Here is a 22,273-nt window from a genome sequence, read left to right as displayed (position 1 = left end):
GTCCTGGGTGCCCTTCCCTGTAACTGACAGCTTCCTTCTCCTGCTCATGTGGTGCTGAAAGGACTTGGGGGCTCCCACAGGCTGGATGAGAAGGAGAAAGACATAGACTCTGTTTCTCTTTTTAGCTTCAAAAGGCTCACTGGCTGACTGAGGCTGCTTAGAAGCAGTTCTCACACTCTACTAGGCAGGAAGATCTCCTGGGCTGCAGTTAGAGCAACCAAGTCAAAGTACAAAGACATTCCTCTGACAATTAGAGAGAAAGGCCTTGCTTTTTCTCCTTTTAATTGCCATTTTGCACCTTCAGCAGTGCAGTGTACTTTGCAAAGTGCTTTGCACGTGGTAATTAAGCCTCCTGACACCCCTCACCTTAGGAAGCTCCGTCACAGACACACTGCCCAGACACAGAAATGCAAACACACCAAAGCAAACATTTTGTCTCTCATCTCGGTGAGGATGTGGCACAGGCAGAAATGAAACCCAGGCATCCTGCTCCTCTAATATTTGAACTTGTCTCCTCCTGACACCTCCAAGGTTGGACCAGATGATCCTTGAGTTCCCTTCCAACCTGGCATTCTGTGAAGGAAAGGAGAAAAGTCTCTCCTGCTCAGCAGTGACAATCTGGTTGCTGTTTTACTGCTCTTTCACAAGCCAGTCCCATAAGCAGAAGACACCAAGTCAGAGCTGTCCCTTCAGCTCTGCGGGTGCTCCAGCCTAAACACCTCACTAAGAAGTCTGGACTGATAGAAGACCTCACTTTTCAGAGGCTGTCAGTTTTCCTGCTGGCCAGCTTACTAAGATACAGGTTGCTCTGCAACTCTAGGGCCCATTGCCATAGGAAGACCAGCCCAGTGGCAATATCTTTGCATTGCTGAGCTGTTTCTGCACCATCTCTCTGCTTCCAGCCAATGCTTGCACAGAGCAAAACACCAAGCTGCACAAAATTGCCCCAAGAGGAAACAGTTACCCATCATTACAGCAACCCAGCAAGAGTCTGAGTTGGTAGACCTGGTAATCAACTTTGCAGCCTGTAACTACAGCCTTTATTGGAATGTTTCCTCCTATGCTGCTGATTTGGTAGAAGTAGATACTGGTTAATAATTCATTCCTTAAGTTTCTGCAGTGACAGAAAGCTCTCCTTCACATGAGGACATGAGGGAGAGCTGGGTCACAGAGACCCAGCCCTTGGAAACCTTCCTTGAAGAGAGTGGAAGATGGGAGACATTTCCTGACATCTCCATACCAGACCTGGCTGGTAATCCAGGAAGGCAAAGAGGACAAAGCCACAGTGCCCGTGTCTCTCCAAGAAGCTGCAGCAGCAGCATGCAGAAATCCAAGAGGCTGTGTCCCATATCACAACCAATGCTAAGCTCCTGGGACATGCACTGCAGTCAGCACCTCTGGCTGCTTCCACTGTGCAAATCCTGCTAGTTGTTCCTGGAAAACAGGCATGGTCTGGAGAAGATCAGTCAAGAGCATCAATCATGATCTCTTAAAACCCAGATAATTTTATGCAGTTACCAGCACCTGCTTCCCTGCTGCTAAAAAGAAGGGACAAAGGCTATGTTTATTTGCTCTGAAATCACTTATTTGGCTCTGCCAGGGTCTGATTCCTTCAATGGAGCTTCTTCAAATAATTCAGGGGGCTTTGACTCTCCTACACAGCCAGGAGCACCTCATCTTCCTGATAAACTGGTACCTCACTTGAGTTCAGGCTTACGTACAATAAACAGCCAGAGTTGAAGTCCTTGATATTTGCTTTCAGAGGGATAAAGTCACTCACTGCCTTTCCTCCAAGCCTGAAGCAACATCACTTGCTCTTATTTTTAATGACATCACCAAGCTTGTGCCCTTAGAAGACTTCTTATCAGCAGCAGCAAAAAAGAAATGCCTAGGAGGTTGAAAAAACTCAGGTCTGAAGGCTTAATAGGTTGATTTATGAGTCTGGGTCTCTCTCAGCGTGGCTCAAAGCAAATGTTCAGTTATGATTTTGCTCAGGGCTGGTTGATCATTTCCTGCTTTGTCAGCTTTACTAAGCGGAGCAGCCTCTGTTCCTCTTCCAGAAGCACAGCCTCTCTGATAAGAACAACTTGAAAAAACAAGAGCAGTTCAAATTCCAGCAGAGCTAATTCATCAGCGAGCCCAAACTCCTTTTTGTTAGATCATTTTAAGCTAGGCAAGAAAGGCAGAGCTAAACAACACAGACTAGAAGGGTTTGGATGACAAATGAGACAGGAAAAGTGCTGCCTTTGCATTTGATTGGGTAAGAGGTCAGTTCTTAACAGACATCAACAGCCAACCTGGGACATCCATAGTAAACCAAACTGGGACAAATAAGGAAATGTGGGAAGCCACACAAGACATCCCAGCACAATAACTCCTCTTTAAAATGTCACAGGGCATCTGAAAGTGTCCATAAAGTCCCCAGCATCATCCAAGAGGCATTTCCACGTGTAAATAAAGCAGCTATGCACTTAGTCCTGGCTCTCAGCATCTAAGCCCTGTGCAGGAACAAACTCAGTCAGCTCTGATAAGGATACAAGCTGGTTACACAAAGGTGAGTGGCCCCAGAGGTGACATCTTGTGAACTAAAGGAGCGCTTGAAATGGTTTAAGGGCACTAACCTGCTGCTCTTGATGCAGAACTGAGGTGGGTAGTGTAAAACTAAACCAATCCAAATTGCTATGATCCAAGGAATTTGGATATGCTGAACTCATGTGTGGGTCCTTAGGGTCACCTCATGGTGATAAAGATGGTGAAAGGTCTGGAGAATAGGGCTGGTGAGGAGCAGATGAAGGAACTGGGGTTGTTTAGTCTGGAGAAGAGGAGGCTGAGGGGAGACCTCGTTGCTTTCTACAGCTCCCTGACAGGAGGCTGCAGTGAGGTGTGGTTGGGCTCTTCTCCCTAGTATCAGCTGACAGAAGGAGCAGCAATGGCCTGAAACTGTGCCAGGAGAGATATAGGTTGGAAATGAGGAACAGTTTCTTCACTGCAAGAGTGGTCAGGAATTGGAAAAGGTTGCCCAAGAAGGTGCTGGAGTCCCCATCCCTGGACATGTTCAAGCAATGTGTGGCCATGGAACCTGGGGACATGATTTGATGGCCATGATGGTGATGGGTTGATGGTTTGAGTTGATGATTTTAGAAGTTTTTTCCAACCAAAGTAATTCTAATCTTCAGAAGCAGGCATTTAAGAAACCTAAGGAGCACAAATGAAGGGGCTTCTGCAAAGATCAAGTCCCAGTGTTGCTTGTCTGCTATGCACCAATGTGTGTGCTGTACTCTGGAACTCTGCAATGCACAGAGCTGCTAAAAGGGCATAATAGAACTGCAGGCAAGATGTGATGCCAGTTCCCCACTTTTGATCAAGCAGGAGTTGCCTTCATCAACACTACAGGATATAATTTAGGCCAAAGAACCAGATCAATAGCAAGACAGAGTGAGCTAATAGGTTTGGAGGCTGAAGTTCACTCGGGGATCACAGCAGCTCTCTAATATCCTTAGAGTTCCCCCTTGCCAAATCTCCAAGCATCCATCACACTCTGGAAAAGCCAAATTTTCACTCAGAGGCTTTCCTGGTTGCAACTGAAAGGGCCACATCACACAGCTCTCCTCAAGCTACTCCAGGGGAACTGGAAGAGCAGCAAAGAAATGGCAACATGAAATGAAAAGATGAGAATTATTCACACTGAATCATCTCCCTTCAGTTGTCACCCCCCAACCTCCTGCTCCAGCAAAGCAGAGTCAAAAACTGCACTGCAAACAAAGGCCTCCTTTTGTTCTCTGAAGACTAGAAGTCTTTTTATATTTAAATGAAAATCTGTCAAACTAATTAAGTGAATATGCAACGGTCTCATTTTGTACTCATTAGGGAACATGGTAATGGCCATAAATTCCTCTGACGGAGCGTGGATGTGTGAACACGAATGTCTGCTGATGTCTCATAAACCTCAGGCTTGGACCAGGCCTTTCATCTTTAGGTTAGACCTTGTAAGACAAACAAAACCCCCAGTATTGCTTAAATTAGATGCAAAGTGCTATGTTACAGCAATATCAGAAGCATGATTCTTGTGCACACAAACCAAGCGGGGGGACTCGAGTGACAGTTCCCACCGTGCCCGCGCCGTGGCCCTTGTGTAGGTCTGCAAGGCCAGGCATTGTCCCAGATGATGTCCAATTTTCTGCTTGAGGATATATGGGCAGTACAGCTGTTGCTGTGGATGGCTCTGAATGTGCTGGCAGCACAGCTTCAATGGGATGTGGCATTCCTGGCATTTTTTGTGCTTTCTGCTACCCGTAGATAAAAGGCAGAGAAAGAAACGAAGAGTTACAGAGCAGCGGCGCTGCGAGGAGCGTGCGAATGTTTGATCTCGTTTGTCACCCTCATTCTGCTTCACAGCAAAGAAACTTCCCTCATGCTGATGGTGGATAACTTCTGAAATAAAACTGGGATGGAATTAAATCAAATCCCAGTCTGAATTAAACTAAAATTCAGCATCCAAGACCAACTGATGCTACATGTTGGGGCTGAGGCAGGAGGCTGCATGTTAGGAGGAAGCTGTTGGCAGAGAGAGTGATTGGCATTGGAATGGGCTGCCCAGGGAGGTGGTGGAGTCACCATCCCTGGAGGTGTTCAGGAAAAGATTGGATGAGGCACTTAGTGCCATGGTCTAGTTGACTGGATAGGGCTGGGTGCTAGGTTGGACTGAATGATCTTGGAGGTCTCTTCCAACCTGGTTGATTCTATGATTCTATGATTCTGGAAACCTTAGGCTGGATATTAGGAGGAAGTTCTTCACAGTGAGAGTGATTTGCCATTGAAATGGGCTGCCCAGGGAGGTGTTGAAGCAAAGCCTGGATGAGGCACTTACTGCCATGGTCTAGTTGATTGGACAGGGCTGGCTGACAGTTTGGACTGGATGATCTTGGAGGTCTCTTCCAACTTGGTTGATTCTATGATTCTGCTTCATACCTGCAGGTCAAGCTGGCAACTAACAGACCCCACCTAACTAACATGGTCCCCACCTGCTGAAAGTATGTTTCCAGGGAGGAAGAGGAGACTGAATCATAGAATTGTTTCAGTTGGAAAAGATCTCAAAGATCATTGAGTCCAATCATCAACCCAACACCACCACGGCCACTAAACCATTGCTCCAGGTGCCATGGCCACACCTTTCTTGAACACTTCCAGGGATGGGGACTCCACCACCTCCCTGGACAGCCTGTTCCGTTCCCTGACCATGCTTGCAGCAAAGAAATTGTTCCTCATCTTCAGTGTAAACCTCCCCTGGTACAACTCAAGGCTATTTCCTCTTGTCCTACTACTTGTTCCCTGGGAGAAGAGACCAACCTTCACCTCACACCACTCTCCTTTCAGGGAGTTGTAGAAAGCAATGAGGTCTCCTCTCAGCCTCTTCTTCTTCTTCTTAGGAGGAAGTTCTTCCCAGAGAGAGTGATTGGCATTGGAATGGGCTGCCCATGGAGATGGAGGAGTTGCCTTCCCTGGAGGTGTTCAGGAAAGGACTGGATGAGACACTTAGTGCCATGGTCTGGTTGATTGGACAGGGCTGGGTGCTAGGTTGAACTGGGTGAGCTTGGAGGTTTCTATAGATTCTATGATTCTCCAGGCTGAAGATGAAAGGAGCATTGCAGAACCCAACAAATTTCCTCTTCTGCCTCAATGAAGGAATGAGCATGACTGAAGATACCAAGTGCTCAATCTCAAGTCTTGTTCTGTAAGCCTTACTCCATCTCCATAGAATCAAAGAATCAACCAGGTTGGAAGAGACCTCCAAGATCATCCTCAGATTCTTCTGTGGGTCATTTACTAGAAGGGCTGTAAGAGCCTGAGTATAACTGAGTAAGCTCCTGATAAAAGCTCAAGCCCAAATCTCCTGTTGCAAAAGCAACTCCCTCTCCCTGAGTGAGATCAAAAGTAAAAGAAAGAACATACGAGGAGGTGAAAGGCTAATGGCTCCTGAAAATGGTTTGGTGGTGATAGGGCTGGGATTATTTCTTCCAACAACCTTCCTCTCATTAAAAGCAGGTAGATATCAGGTTTTAATGACTTGTTTTTTCCCAGCTCAGTAGGACCAGAAAGACTTTACTTCCCTGTTCCCCACAGCCCTTTTGCAGAAGAAATGTTTTACCTGCCTTCTTATCATGGTTAAATGATACCTGCACTTGAAAGCAGGGTTTTTACCTTTCCCTACAGCTCTGGGTTCCCAGAAAGCTGACAGAAAGGCAAATCACCTCCTGCAAACTGACAGCTGTCAAGTGATAATAAATAACTGGAAAGGGGAGAGTTTCACCCCCCTCATGCACCTATCAGCTTTCACTGAAATGATCCCCCCCTGCCTGTGATCAAGCCACTATAGATGTGTGCCCAGCTTCAAACATGGCCTTGAGCACTGGGGAGGGGAGTCTGCTGGTTTTCCTTCCCTCCTCTCTTGCATGACATCTCTTCCCAAATGGCATGAAATGCCTCAGAGATTACAGAATCCTAGAATGGGTTGGATGTGATGGGACCTTAAAGATCATCCTGTTCCAATGCCAGTTTGGGGTTGCCAGGTCCCTGACTGAGGAGAGGAAACAGAAGAGGGGAAAGGGAAAAGGGAAGGAAATGGAACATGCCTCCTCAAACCTTTTCTCCTGCAGCAAGCATCACTCTGTAGCAGGAGCCCCGGCCCCGCTCCCGTGTATTCATGAGTGTGCATCTGCAGGAGCGGGGAAGAGGGCAGGGAAGAATTTCTTTATGAAGACAAAAAAGAAGCAGCCCCATTCCTGAGCCGCCGTTGCTATGGGCCCGCGGGGTTCACAACAGATGGCAGCGAGAGCCATCCCTGGGCTGGCTCTGAAGCTGTCCACTCAAGCATGCCCTGCGCATTCCCCGCATTCCTCCGGCCCCGTGGCTGCGGCGCAGGGCGGCTCGGCCCCCTCGACGCCCCGCCGACCTCTCCTCCAGGTGCCTGTGCCAAGCTGGGCCGGGATGCAGGCAGTGGGCTGACATTCACTCCTCCTGCCCCCTCTGCCTTCCAGGGTGTCTCTCCATCCCTGCATTCCCATCCCTCCCCATCCCTGTATTTTCATCTCTTTCCATCCCTGTATTCCCATCCCTTTCCCACACTGCATTCCCATCTATCTCTATCCCTGCATCCCCATCCCTCTCCATCCCTGCATTCCCACCCCTTTCCCACACTGCATTCCCATCTATCTCTATCCCTGCATCCCCATCCCTCTCCATCCCTGCATTCCCATCCCTTGCCCACACTGCATTCCCACCTATCTCTATCCCTGCATCCCCATCCCTCTCCATCCCTGCATCCCCATCAGTCTCCATCCCTACACATTTTCATCCCTGTCCTTCCATGTATTAGCATTCCTTTCCATCCCTGCATTCCCATTCCTCTTCATCCCTGCATTTCCCCCCTAGCAGAGCTGTGATAGACAATTCCAGCTCGTTCTCCTCTAAAGGTCCGACTCGCTGGGAGGAAGTGGTTTGTTAACTGGAGCCTCAGTCTTGGACACTGCTGATTCCTACATCCTCACACTGGTCTGAATCAGAATGAGAGAGAAAACAGCCCCTCAGAGCTTGATCCAGACCAGGGCTGGGCATCTTCCTGCTTCCTGGCTGGAGGAGGCAGCAGCCCTCAGGAAAATGGCTTGAGGTGAAGGGTGCTGGACCATGGCAGAGACATTCTCCTTGATGCAGAGGACATCATCACATCCAAAACATGTTAGAGGAGCCCAGTTCAGAGCTATGGTAAGTGCCAGAAAGGATTCACTGTCTGATAGGTGTTCAAAAAAGTGAGGTGTAAGAGAAAATGTACAGAGGGAAAATGATGTAAAGATGGAGTAGGAGAAGTACCAGGTGGTGAAAAGAATGATTTTAGCAGCAGAGATGTTCAGGGGTACAGAAGAGAGAGATCAGAAATGGCAGCAATGAACTCCAGGTCTGGCATTCTGCCTTCTAGTGCAGGACAAGACTACCAGCAACAAACCCCAAATCATAGAATCATAGAGGGTGGCAGGGACCTTCAGAGATCATCGAGTTCAACACCCCTGCCAAAGCAGGATCACCTGGGGCAGGACACACAGGAATGCACCCAGATGGGTCTTGAAAGTCTCCAGAGAAGGAGACTCCACAACTCTCTGGGCAGCCTGCTCCAGGGCTCCAGCACCCTCACAGTAAAGAAGTCTCTCCTCATGTTAAGGTTTCCAATTGGGTTCCAGTTTGTGTCCATTGCTCTTTGTCCTGTCACAGGACAGCACTGAAAAGAGCCTGGCCCCTTCTTCTTGATAGCTACCCTGCAGATATGTAGAAGCATTAATACAATCTCCTATCAGGCTTCTCTTCTCCGGGCCAAACAGCCCCAGGGCTCTCAGCCTTTCCTCAACAGATGCTTCAGACCCTAATGTGCAGAACCCTCTTGAGGAGACTCCATCGATGGGGGGAGGATCTCATCCTTCCTCGTTGTGACCTGCAAGATCCTGCCTGAGAAGCAAAGCCTTAGCTCAGACTGCACAGTAAAGCCTCTCCAGCTCCCAGGGCACGGGCAGGCTGAGGAAAGGTCAGGCCCCAGGGCTGCTGCAGGCACACTCCACGCTTGGCGCTCCCGTTCTGGTCTCCTACACCCAAACAACAGCCCTGTGGGCTCTGCAGGCAGGACTCTGAATGTGCTTTGCCTGTTGCTTGCTGATCACACATAAGAGGGCTCTTTGGGCCTTATTTGCATTTGGCTGCTGCTGTCACTAGGGTGTTTTTATTATTTCTTTCTCTTTTTTTTGGGGGGTGGGGGGGAGGCGAGAGGGGCTGTTACAGCAAGGATGGAGACAAAGCAGCAGATGCTGTAGGCCAGCCAGGAAGAGCAGTGCTGGACGTGTGCAGCTGGCCGTTGGCATTGTGCTGAGCTGCAGGGCTGCTCCCAGGGAAGGGAAAGCCTGGGAAACGTGCTCGCTGCTCTCAGGCAGGTTCAACCAAAATCCTTTTCCACTCTCCTTGCCTGACTCTCCTCACTGCTGCCCTCCCAAAGCACCGGCGGATAAAGCTCTTTTCTGGCTCGTTTTTCTCCCGCTGCAGAGAAGGAGCAAGCGTGGAGTCTGAGAAAAGAGTGTGACTTCTGCTCCAAGTTGGTTTGTGGGCTGCATGTGCAGCCTCTTCTGTGCAGGCATGCAGGAAATTTTCCCTCCCTCTCAGCCACACAATGCTTTAGATTTGGTATTTATGAGCTTAAGTTAGAAATAAAGGAGGAATGAAGTTTCCAGGTGGCTCTTTCTTTCTTTAATCTTTCCTATGTTTCTCCCTCTCTTTTTCTATCAGTCTTTAATCAAATTCCTGCTGTTACTTTTATTGAACAAAGGAGATGCTGGCACAGCCCTGAAGTGCCTGAGCACATGGGTTGCCCTATAACAGCCAAGTTGCTACGATTTATTGTTAAATGGTCCCCCCAGGCTGTCGTTTATAAAAGGCAGAATAAAATATCCAGGCTTTGGCAACTGAGGTAATTGTTAATATCTGGGATTTCTTCAGCCACTTGGGTTTCTGTGAGGTATTGCCTTTAACCCTTTGAAGGCTTGAGAAAGCTTTCTTGTTAAGAGACTATAAAAGAGAGCAGAGAAAACAGGAACATCACTCCTAGATGTCCCTTTGTTCAATTCACCACCAAACCTCTTTAATTCAGGCATCTTTTCAAATCTCAGAATTGATTTCCATCACCTGTTCTCACACTGTTCTCACACACTACAGAGCACTGTGCTCAGATTGTTCACAGGAACAGAGGCAGGGGTGGAAATCTCTCTCTGGCTCATCTACAACCTGATATGAAGACCACAGGAGATGTCAGATCACTCAAGCAGGCAGTGGATTAGGACTCAAACTAATCCCTTGCCTGTACATGATTGTTCACACCAATTTATAGCTGAATGCTTTGTTTGCAATGCTGCTTGAAGTCCTGCTCAGGAGTCACAGTACATGAGAGATGGAAGCGAGTGAGAACAGATGCCACCCTTTGCAGAGCTTCCTGCAGCCTCATGGTGTTCTACATGGGTCCTCCAGCAAAGGATAGGAGGTCTCTCACATCTCTGCAGCCTAGGAACATGCCTACCTCTGCAGGCATCAGGTCATGCCTCAGGGTGGTGAGATCTGTGCTGTAAAACAGCCTCTCCCAGCATGCTGTGGATCTGTCAGCTCCACTGCCTCAGGAATCTCTAGGACTACTCACAGCTGACAAGTTTTGCCCTTGATGGCATTTTCTCAAGCAAATGAGTTAGCAAACGATCAGGCAGGTGGGAACACTGGCTCACTGTTCATGTATCTTCCTCAGATGGCACAACCAGCTTGGGAGAGGCCAGTAGGTGCTCCAAGGACTGAAGTTGACAGCACCTAGACTGTCCTTCCCTGGCCAGGTGCTGCTTTGAATGTGGTTTTAAAGAGCTGGCTCATGCAAGGTAAATGGAGGACATTTGGGGTAAAGCAATGGGACTGAGAATTTGCCACTGCAATCAATTCTACTGTCAACATCCCCCAGATCTGTGGGCAGTGGAAGCCTACTAGACAGGGTAGTGTGCTGCATTCCCAAGTTGTGGCTGCATCTGTGCTTCAGAACAGCCTGTTTCAAGATAATTTTTTAAAGCAGATAATCTAGAGTCAAAACCCACAGACAAGGACAGAGACTCCAATATTTCTCTGGCACCAGCAACTTCTTTAATTTAAGGGTGATGGAGTGCTGGGGTAGGCTGAGAGATGGTGAAGTCTCCTTCTCTGGAGACACTCAAAACTCACCTGGTTGTGTTCTTGTGTGACCTTCTCTAGGTGACCCTAACCTGGCAGAGGGGTTGGACTCAATGATCTCCAGATGTCCCCTCCAACCCCTACAATTCTGTGCTTCTGTGACAAGAACAGAGAGTCCAGCATTCCACTGGTGCCACTTCAATTTGCTTTCACCCACACTGCCTACTTTCACTAAAGGAAATGGATCACCATATTGTAGAGAAACCACAGAATCACACAATTTCAGCTGAAAGTTTGACTCAGTCCCTCCATCCAAACAAACCTAGAGTGAGAGATGTCCTACTAGCAATGCAGCAGGTAAGGAGCTGGAAGCTAGTTAATGGGTTTACTAAAGGAGTTAATATCTCAAGAAATAATCAAAGTTCACTGAACTTAGTTTTATGATTCACAACTAATCTAGCAGGGCGTAGAGGTTTGTATGATACACAACAGGTCTCCAGTGAAAGGAAACTTGTACAGGCCCATACTGGAGCTGTGCTGATTGCCATCTCTCAGGAGCCAGCCTCTTGCACATTCACTTTCTGCTCTCTGCCACGTTACCGTGTTAACCAAACAGGAAAAGCTCCCAGACTCTGTGGCTAGCCCATCTGCGTGGAACAGTGCCACTAGGGGCTGGCCTGGGTGACACCGATTTTAAACAACCCCCAGCTTATAAAAGGTGAAGGCCAAAGAGAGAGAGAGAGAGAGAACAGAGACTCTTCTGGACCATAAAAGTGTACAAAGCAGCTGACACGTCCCGGGGTGTCCGTGAGTCAGACCCTCTGCCCAGGAGACTCGGCGCCCCAGGTGCTGCTAGCACCCTTTGACACCGAGGGGACAATGGCCTTAAACATGCTGTACCACTCCTGCAGCTCACCTCCTCTGCAAGCCTCTGGTGCTTTCCTAGCCTACAGCCCAACAGGTTTTCTTAACACCCTCTCTGTGAGCTTTTGATGCTTTTCTAGCCTAAAGCCCACAGAGGTTTGGGTTTTTTTTAATCTCTTCTGTGAGCTTCTGGCGCTTTTCTAGCCTAAAGCCCCACAGATTTTCTTACATCTCCTCTGTGAGCTTCTGGTGCTTTTCTAGCCTAAAGCCCCACAGATTTTCTTACATCTCCTCTGTGAGCTTCTGGTGCTTTTCTAGCCTAAAGCCCCACAGATTTTCTTATATCTCCTCTGTGAGCTTCTGGTGCTTTTCTAGCCTAAAGCCCCACAGATTTTCTTACATCTCCTCTGTGAGCTTCTGGTGCTTTTCTAGCCTAAAGCCCCACAGATTTTCTTACATCTCCTCTGTGAGCTTCTGGTGCTTTTCTAGCCTAAAGCCCCACAGGTTTTCTTACACCACTCAACACCTTCAGCATGACAGAACCTGAGCAGCAGCACAGCACTGGCTCCCCGTTTGCTGTGAGCTCACTTAGAGCAGCAGCTCAAAAGCCCCCCGTGGCACAGCCAAACGCTCATGTGCTCTGAAGTTTATGATGGTCATGACATGTAGGACCAACAAGGTCCTTAAGACTCCTGTCCTCCCTCTCCCAAAGCCCTGCTGTGAGGTCCAGCTGCCTCCGCAGCACAAAGCCGTGGCCGGCTTGCGTAGCTGTAGCTGTTGAGAGGCTGCTTACCTTCAGAGATACCAGCCCACCAGTCTCAGGTATTCCCATCCCTGCAGCAGAAGCAGCCTGCCATTTGGTGGGCAAAGTCCTGGGACGGGAGCCCAGCAGCAGCAGCAGCCGCAGCTCTCCGGAACGCAGAGGAGGAGCAGCTCGGCGAGAGATGAGAAGTCGCAGCTACAGGTGCTGCGCGCTCAGGCACCTCAGCACTAATCCCGCACTCGAAAGCAGGAGGTTCGCTCAGCAGAGGCAGCTCAGATTACTGCCCTCCTACCAAGCAGTCGTCAGCAGGCCTGACAGACAGGAGCAGGGAGCGTGAGGAACGGGGAAATGCGGAGTGAAAGTGCCGGGCAGCGCCGGCCTCACTCCCGCGGGCTGCCGGCTGGCCCCGCTCAGCCTTTGCGGGGAGAGGAGAAAAGAAGCCGGGCTGGGGAACGCAGCGCTCCAGGCCAGCCAGCACTCAGCTCTGCCTGCTCTTGACGTTCACAGAATCACAGAATCGTTCAGGTTAGAAGAGACCCTCGGCATCACCAGGTCCAACCAAGGACCCTGTTCTACAAACTTCACCCCTAAACCGTAACCCCAAGCACCACACCTAAATAACCTTTAAACACATCCAGGGTTGGTGACTCCATCACCTTCCCAGGCAGCTCATTCCAATGCCTTAACACTCTTGCTGGGATTGGTGACTCCACCACCTTCCCAGGCAGCTCATTCCAATGCCTCAACATTCTTGCTGGAATAAAAGTTCTTCTTGATGCTCAGAAATTTCATTTGAAAAAGAAGTAATTTGGAGTAAAAACCACAGTGGAGGAGAGGTGTAGCAGGGACCTGGGGGTGTTGCCCACAAATTAGGGCACAGCAATCCAACCACAGGGACAGGGTTGAAGAAGATGCCCGCAGAGGTTCCCTTCTGCCAGCCAGCGGCTCTCTGGTCCAACTGCCTCTTCTCCTGTGCCAAAGTCCCAGAAGAGGAGAAGGCAGTGGGCATGTGGCTCTGTATGAAGTCTACAGGCATACCACAGATAGTAAGTGGCCCTAAGACAGAAGATGTCAGCCTGATGCAACCAGGGATGTTCACTTGCTCCCTACCCATCCTTGACATCCAAGAGACTGCTAAAAACACACACTAAATGTATCCAAGACTGAGGTCTCCCCTCAGCCTCTTCTTCTCCACACTAAACACCCCAATTGCCGCAGCTGCTCCTTCCAAGCCCTGTTCTCCAGACCCTTCACCAGTTTGGTTGACCACTCCAGCCACTTAGTGTCCTTCTTGGAGTGAGAGGCCCCAAACTGAACCCAGTATTCAAAGTGTGGCTTGACCAGTGCCCAGTACAGGGGCAGGATCACTTCCCTGCTCCTGCTGGCCACCTCGTTGCTGCTCCAGGCCAGTATGCTGGTGGCTCTCTTGGCCACTTGAGCACACCACTGGTTCATCTTCAGCTGGCTGTCAACTAGGACCCCCAGATCTTTTTCTGCCTTTTTCTAATTCAATGCAAGGTTTGCTCTGCAAGGGAAGTAGAGTCAGGAAAGGCTAATGAGTGTTATGATAATCCTGTTGATATAAATTGAGCTTGTTTGGATTTACTGCAGTAAAACAGATGTTAGAGTGCAGTGGCTACTGTAACTACCTCACAATCTATCCACAATCTGTGGGTCATGCAGATCCCTTGGTGTTGTTCCTCTTTTGTGGCTGGATGAGGGGAAGATCTCAGTCAAAAGAAGAGCAGAAACTGCACAGACAGTATCAAGTGGTGCAGGTCTCCTGTCTGTGGGGTGTCAGGAAGTTACCTGCATTGAAGGGGATGATGCTTTCAGGCTCCTGAAGTAAAGGAGACATTGAAGTGGAGAAAGTATGATTAAAAATGTGGATGAAATTGCAGGTGCTGTGTTTTCATCATAGGGGACAAAATAGGATGTAATGAAAGTGAAATTGTGTGGTTTGTTTGGCCTGAAATGAAACATTAATATTAAATTAAGAAAAGCATCTTAATTTGCTATATACAGCATATATTTAACAAAGAGGAGGCCAAAGGGAGACCTCATTGCTCCCTACAAGTCCCTAAAAGAAGTTTGGAGTGAGAGTTGGTCTCTTTTCCCTAACATCAGGTGATAGAAGGAAAGGAAATGGCCTGAAATTGTGCCAGAGGAGGGTTAGGATGGAGGTTAGGAAAAATTTCTTTGCTGCAAGTGTGGTCAAGGATTGAAACAGGCTGCCAAGGGAGGTGGTGGAGTCCACAACCCTGAAGGCATTCAAGAAATGTGTGGGCACGGCACCTGGGGCCAGGATCTGGTGGCCACAGTGGTGTTGGGTTGACAGTTGGACTGAATGACCTCAGAGGTCTTTTCCAACCAAGGCAATTCTGTGATTCTGTGATAATGAAGGTGTGGGAAAAATGCTGAGCCACTGTTTTATGTTGCTGGGCAAGTAGCATAGGTGAGCACAACGAACATTTCACCTAAGGGTGTGTGTACAACAGCACCTATCAATGCCACACAACCAACAAACCCCTCAGAAATCAGAATCTGTCAGTGCTTGAAACTAAAGCCATGCAACCACAGCTCCTTCACAGTGAAAAGGAGGAAACTCAGCTATTCTCAACTGTCTCCTGGCAGCTGCCCTGTGAAGCTGCCACCCTGCAGTCCCCTGCACCTGTAGAGGTAACCAGAAGCTCGCAGAGCTCCAGGTATTTGCCCTATCGACTAGAGGTCAGCAGAGACAGAGCCACAGAGCGAGGAGTGAGGCGCTGAGCAGGGACAGAACACTTGCCTGTTTGTTCCAGTTTTCACCCTATCTTGATCTGATCTGATCCAGCTCCAGCCTAATCCTCAGGAAATTCCAAAAGGAGGAGATTCACACCCTAAAACCCCACTTTGTCTGGTGCTGGCAAAGATTTCCTAGCTTTTCCAGTGTCAGTGCCTGACAAATCAAACCCCAGGTTGAATGTTGCCTGAAGAAGGCAAACTAATCCAAATGCACTCACTGAAAGGAGCAGCTAATGCAGAGTGGCAGTGGCTACAAGTGGCTGTGTTCCTGGTGCAGCTTCAGGTGAGGGGTCAGGCTTTAATATGCCATCTAGGATAACAGAAAATGGTGCCTGGCTTCTTTTTGTCTCCAGACATGTTCCCACTGTCTCCATCAGTAGCCTAAAGCCTGGTTTCAGATATTGTATCTAGGTCTTCTTCCCATCTCCCACTCCCTGTGGGAAGTTTCCCAAGAGCCTGCCAGTCCTGAGCTGTAGCTAATTAAATCCTAGACAGGAAAGCTGATGCCAGCTATTTCAGCATTAAATTCTGTTTACCTCTCAGCTGTCTGCCTCGTGCCTTGCACTGACCCCTCCTAAGGAGACAGGAGCTGCAAACATTTTGGTTGAGCACAGAAAACTCTACTAAGGAAAATACTGATGCATGAGACAGCTAAAGACTTACCAGTCTGATCCAATACAAAGTCCAGTTTGAAGCCTTTACTTACCTGGGAACAGGCTGGACAGACCTTGGAATCACTGTACAGATAGTGACTGAAGACCCTGGTGGGCTTGGGTTGGTGGCACATATTTCCATCACAGAATGCCATGTTGGCAGGGACCTCAAGGGCCATCTGGTCTGACCTTTCTAGATCTCCTTATGTTAAGAATTCAACTGAAGGCTCCCTTTTTTTTTCTTGAGTGTGATAAAAGATGCACTTTAAAGACCCTCCTCCTGTCCCCAGAGCTCACACAACAGAGCAGCTATGGAACTGAGAAACAAGGGGACATTGCCATCCCTGCAGGGCCCCAAAACACATGGAAATGTGGTGCTGAGGGATGTGCTTTAGTGGTGACCTGACAGTTCTGAGTTAATGATCTGAAAGGTCTCTTCCAACCAAAATTCTTCTGTGATTCTAAAGCCAAGAGTACACTGGGAAGCTGTGGAAGGAGTTCACCACTACCACTACATTTGCACATCAGTCAGAGACCACCCTGCTAACTCTCTATCAGTGTCTGTGCCAGCTTCAGCCTCTCAAGTTCCATGTGCACCAGACCTTCCTTTTTGCCTTTACCCCAGTCATCATCACAAACAAAACCAGAACAGCAGCTCTCTGGAAACACACTGCAGAGCAGGGTGGGAGCCAATGCCTCTTCTCATTAATTTCATTCACAAAACTTGGATTTGTTGGATGCAGTTTTTTGGCATGCTGTCAAATCTGACACAAAATGACATTAGTGTCATAAGAGGGAAAGATTAGGCCACTGAGTTCTTTGAAGAACTGTTCTGGCACTTGTCTTCTTGTAAGGATGCCAGCAGCTTCCCCTCGCTCTAGGAACATTTTCTCCTGGTCAATGAGGGAAAGTTCTACTCGGTGAGGGGCTGAGCCAAAGCCTTTTGGGAGTCTGTGGGAATCTTTGCACCAATATCCACAGGCTCTGAGCCTCAGGTGTCAGGAGTACTGACATATTCCTCCCACACAGCCATGGGGTCATTTATCAGCTAGACTGGAAGTCTATTCTCCACCCCTTTTTCCTTTTAAAGCCTTAGCCATAGCAATTTAGTGCCAACAGAACAACTTTGTAGCTAAGGCTACAAAGATTCATAGAATAGTTTGACTTGGAAGGAACCTTAAAGATCATCCAGTTCTAACCCCACCTGCCATGGGCAGGGACACCTCCCACTAGGCCAGGTTGCTCAAGGCCTCATAGGTGTAAGCTTTCAGGAATTCTAAATTCCTGATCTTGCCACAGAGGCTTTTACATGAATTGACTAGAACCAGATCTGTCTGAAAGTACAACACTGGCCATGCAGCCTGGTCTAGTGGAGGTGTCTCTGCCCAAGGCAGGGGGCTGGAACTGGGTGATCTTTAGGGTCTCTTCCAACTCAGACCATTTGATGATTGTATGCTGCAGCAGAGGGTAGACTCATGGAGCCCAGCACCTTCACCTGGGAGGAGAAATGTCAGGAGGAGGAGAAGATCAGAAGTAACACAGCCACATGTTCAGTGGCCTCCCAGCCCCACTAGTTTGCAGCACTGTGACTGCCTGAGCATGAGATGGCTCCTGGCACTTAGGGGCATATTTTAGGTGCTTCCAGGGGGTATATCCCTGAGTGAACTCTCAATCAGCTTCCGTCTGAGGGGCTGTAGGGTGCTTCTTCTCTCAGCATCTCCTCCCGGTCTCATGGTTCAGACAAGGGGGGCCAGAGACTGGGCTGTGCCAAGAGAATAAGCTGACTAACCCCAGAGACACAGAGAATCTGTAGGGAAGCATGAAAGCGAACACGCAGATTATGGTTATGGCCAGGGATAAGCTTAATCCTTTCTTTCTGTACAGTTTGGAGCACACCAGGAAAACGAGGATAGTGTTTTCTATCCCCACTCCCCCATTATCTGCCTTGTATTTTCAGCCTGAGGCTCTTTGAGGTGGAGAAGAATTGCAGGCACTGCTAAACTGGAGGCAGAGACAAACTACCAAGCACTAACCCTGGAAACAGAAACCCAACAGCCTAGAATACTGATCCTTGCTCTGTCTGCACCTACTTTACACCTCACCACAGAAAGAGAGAGGTGACAGTCAGATGGCTTTCCCTCTACATAAAACAGAGGACAAGATGTGGGCAAAGGCACATCCCTGCAACGTGTGCAAAGAGAAGCAGGAGCCAGGTACTTGAATGGCTACCATCATGCCAAACCATCAGATCCCCATTCAAGCTCCCCTTGACTTGTATGAGCAGAGCTCATGGATGGCTTTGGAGAGGAATGAGGCAGGGGAATGGCTTTTACTATGGAGGTCTCCAAAAGACCAAGCTTCTTTGCTTTGAGCCTCTAGGTAGTGCAGGGTTTAAAGAACAAATCTTACAAGAAATGGCTGAAGGAACTGGGCTTGTTTAGTGTGGAGAAGGGGAGACCTCATTCCTCTCTACAACACTGTTAAAGGAGGTTGCAGTGAGGTGGGGTTGGTCTCCTTTCACTAGTCTCAGGTGATAGAAGGAGAGAAAATGGCCTGAAATGGTGTCAGGGGAGGTTTAGGTTGGAGATAAGACAATATTTCTTTGCTGCAATAGTGGTCAGGGATTGGCACAGGCTGCTCAGGGAGGTGGTGAAGTCCCCATCCCTAGAGGTGTCCAAGAAAGGTGAGGCCATAGCACTTAGGGACGTGGTTTAGTGGCCATGGTGGTCCTGGGTTTGTGGTTGGACTGGATGGTCTTAGAGGGCTTTTCCAACTGAAACAAATCTGTGATTCCATAATCTTTGATACAACTCTGTATATAACACAACAATGCTACTTGAGCAAGCTTCTCACGGTTGCTCCTATCTGTATGATCTGACAGAAGCTAAAAACATGTTGCACATCTTGGAAGCATTTAGTCTTGCTGCAGAGCACAGCCCTTTTGAGATTCCTGCTTCATGCCATCTCACTAGCTCTGCAAATGCAAGTGTCACCAGCTGAGCCCCTCACATCCTAATCCAGAAGCTATGTGCTGACCTGAACCCTTAAAACAACAGCCCTGAAGAGCTCTCCAGGACTCCTGCATGTCAGGCTGCACAGGGTAAGGACCTAAACCACTGGAAATTCTCCACAGAATTTTTTTCTTGCTGTTCCACTAGCAAATTTTAATAGAGTTTTGCATTCATTAACCAAGACTGAGGCTGGATCCAAGAGTTTAATTAAAGGCCCAAATTCTGACCTGAGGTACCTCATCTGAATTCCATCCAAGTGAGTGGAGCTGCTTTCCACCCACCAAGAGCATGGAACCAAAGTACTCCATCACGTGCTGTGGCCTCAACAAGAATGACTTTGTGTCTTCGCCTCTGCCCTCCCTGCACCAAGCAACAGTGAATGCCACAGCAGCTCTAAGGAATGGCTTGCAGGAGGCCTTAGTTCAAGCCATGTTTGTGTCAGAAAGGGTGTCTGAGATTTGTTGTCCCTGAGACCGTAGCTCCTTCCAGCCTGATAGGCACAGAGCAGGACGTTTGCCACCATGCCTCAGCGATCTAATTGCTGCTGTTACTAACACGTTCAATGTAAAACTGTGTAAACAGTGTGAGGCTCTGACAGCCATTCCTGCTTACTGACCTGTGCAAAAGGCTATTTTTGGCAACTGCTTGAGGCCACTGTGGTCGTTGCTGTAAAGCAGACAAGGCAGTGCCCATGTTTGGAGCCTTATCTTCAGCTGATGCAAGCACGCGCAACACAATTAGATGGAACTGATAGCACGGAAAAGGCCTGGCCTGGCTCTGCCTTTGGACTCAGAACTCTGCTTCAGACACTCAACTCTGCTTAGATCACAGCATCACAGCATGATAGACGTTGGAAGGGACCTCTGGAGACCATCAAGTCCAAACCCCTTGCCAGAACAGGATGACTGAAAGCAGGTTGCATAGGATGGCATCCAGGCAGGTTTTGGCTGACTCTAGAGATGGAGACTTCACAACCTCTCAGCCTGTTCCAGGGCTCCATCACTCTTAAACAAGTTCCTCCTCATGTTTAGATGGAACTTCTTATGTTCAAGCTTGTGCCCATATACCTCTTGTCCTGTCACCGGGCATCACTGAAAAAGGACTGATCCCATCCTCCTGCCACCCTTTCAGTATTGATCAGCACTGATGAGATCACAGGATGTCAGGGGTTGGAAGGCACCCAAAGATATCATCGAGTCCAACCCCCCTGCCAGAGCAGGACCATACAATCTATTTCAAGTCACAGAGAAACACATCTAGAGCTACTAGAGCTGGAGAGGAGGTGACAAGAAAGAACAAGTTGGAAAAAACAGCCTGTGTTCCACAACCAAACAACTGAGTCTTACTCATGTGGCTTTCAGCCTGCCTCCTCCAGCTGGTTAAAGATCAACTGAGTATCAAAAACCGTCTAAGGCGCTTTGCTAAGGACAGTAGGCAAGCTCTCTGCCACAAAAAGAAACAAACTGGTCTCTCCAGTTTCTCACCATGATTCATGCCAACTGTTCCCAAACTGGCAAACCCTCAGCAAAAAGATCAGCATCAGCCTCTGGCTTCCTTGGGCTTGATGGAACTGGTTCTGCTCATACCCACAGTGAGAGACATTTGTCACTGGCAGTGATGTACTGAAAACGATCATGGGAAATGCTTGTGGAGACCTCTCTCCTCAGGACCTAGCTTCTTGGCTCACTTCCCAAGGCTGCTGCCAACAGAGTGAAACTTCTCTGTCCTTCCCTGGAGCACAGTACTCCTGTCTCTCTGCCCAGTGGCGACTTTAGAGGCTGCTCCCCTCGCTCAGCCATTTACCTGTGGCAGCTGAGTGCTCACACAGCGCTGCGCTTGTGCATGATTGCTCAGGTATGAAATAAATCAGAATGAAACAAAAGTGATTTCTCTTGGGCCAGTGGAGGACAGCGTCCTGAAAAACCCTCTGTTAAAAAGTGGGGAAGCAGAAACCAGGCTGATTTTGTTGTACAACTCCTTAAGAATTAGATGCTAGAAAACCGACTAGAACAGACCACACCAAGCTAAATGCACCTTGCCAATGGCAAGCGCACAAGATATACTAGCAACAGGGCTTGTGAGGCAGGAAATTGTCACTCAATTTGGGTGGAAAGTGCACCTAAGCTACATTCAATAAGGCTTTGTAATTCCCTGCCACGCAGTGCAGCTCTCATTCTGCCTTACTCTGGCTTCGGCACAATGAAGTGTGAAGTATCAGCCAGCTTCCTCATAGCACAGCAGTTACAAAGCTGAGAGCTACAGGAGTGAACAAACACATACATGTCCGAGTCTATTGTCCTGCAAACCAACAGGCAGAGGGAGGTAGTGAGGAATGGGAACAAAGAAAGGGCCTGGCTTTAGGAACAGCCCTTTAGATAGGTTAAATACGAGCAGCCCTGTTTAAGGAGCAGGGAAAGCTAAATACTTGAAAACTGACGTAGAGATGTAGATGAGAGACACAAAATGCTGCTAGAGAGCATCTGTGACAAATAATTCCACAGTTCTCTCCCAAACGTGGGAGATATGGAGTTCCTGTGGAATGGGCACAGAATTCACTGACCACCAGGCTTCATTTGGTCATCTTCTGCCCTGTTGTGAGTCCAAGGAGGCAGAAAGCATTTAAATGCACAACCTTACGTGCCTCTCCTACTGCAGGTTCCTGATGTCAGCAGGACATCTGGACAGGAGTGAAAGGCTGATTATGGTCCTCTGGTAGTGGTTACTTGTTTATAACCATATTTATTAAGTATTGTTGTGAGAGGCAGATTTTCCTCATCTCTATTTATTTCAGTCTTTCACACTGAATTTTCTCACATTTTCCCACTTCTTTCCCTTCATTGAAACTATTCCCTCTCTTTCCCCCCATTAACTGGATTAGGAACAAGCTGAGGAAAGCTGGCAATGAGGCATCAGGACTGAGCTTTGCAGATGATGCTCCAAGGGACTAGCACACCATTGCATTGGTCTGGCTACAGACCTCACAAGGTGTTCTAACATCACCCTTCTGTGGAGAGCTCCTGAGATTTTCGTTTGAAAAACAAACAATCAAAGCTTCAAAAACATGCTGGCCTTGAATGTGCTTTGGAAAGAACCAAAACCACATACCCTAAGCAGACTTTGCTACTGTTTGCATATGACTCTGAAGGGGTAAAGTCCATGCCAGTGTGAGCCTGCGTCACTCCTTAAGCAAGAGCTCTCATGAAGACTGAAATCACAGGTCACATATGATTGGTCAGTGAGTTTTCAAACTGCTGGTTATAGAATCAGGGCTGGAAGGGACCTCGAGGACCATCTAGTTCCAAGCCCCCTACAACAGGAAAGGACAGCTCACACCACAGAATCACAGAATCAACCAGGTTGGAAAAGACCTCTAGGATGATCGAGCCCAGCCTATCACCTAACACTGGATCTGGTTGTCTGCAGCAAGCAGCCCTAATCCACTTCAATTAAATCCTTGTGGCAAATTTACAAAA

General features: G+C 48.4%; 1 protein-coding gene across 2 annotated transcripts in view; it reads right to left on the bottom strand.

Annotated features, from left to right (window-relative positions):
• Positions 1–8,986: 8,986 nt before the first annotated feature.
• LOC135178665 (protein Shroom3-like) overlaps positions 8,987–22,273 on the bottom strand; it is a 66,462-nt gene continuing 53,175 nt past the window's right edge. The window contains exon 4 of one of the 2 annotated variants that reach the window (XM_064149733.1): positions 8,987–9,069. In XM_064149733.1, coding sequence (XP_064005803.1) covers positions 9,009–9,069 — 61 coding nt within the window. In that variant the 3' untranslated portion in view covers positions 8,987–9,008. Of the gene's footprint in view, positions 9,070–9,447; positions 9,595–22,273 lie in introns of those variants that run through there. The other variant, XM_064149732.1, reaches the window with a different exon arrangement.

The sequence above is a fragment of the Pogoniulus pusillus genome, chromosome 10 (assembly GCF_015220805.1).
Source record: "Pogoniulus pusillus isolate bPogPus1 chromosome 10, bPogPus1.pri, whole genome shotgun sequence".
Classification (NCBI taxonomy): Eukaryota; Metazoa; Chordata; class Aves; order Piciformes; family Lybiidae; genus Pogoniulus; species Pogoniulus pusillus.
Note: the sequence above shows the minus strand (reverse complement) of the source record. Positions and strands in the feature narration are given on the sequence as shown.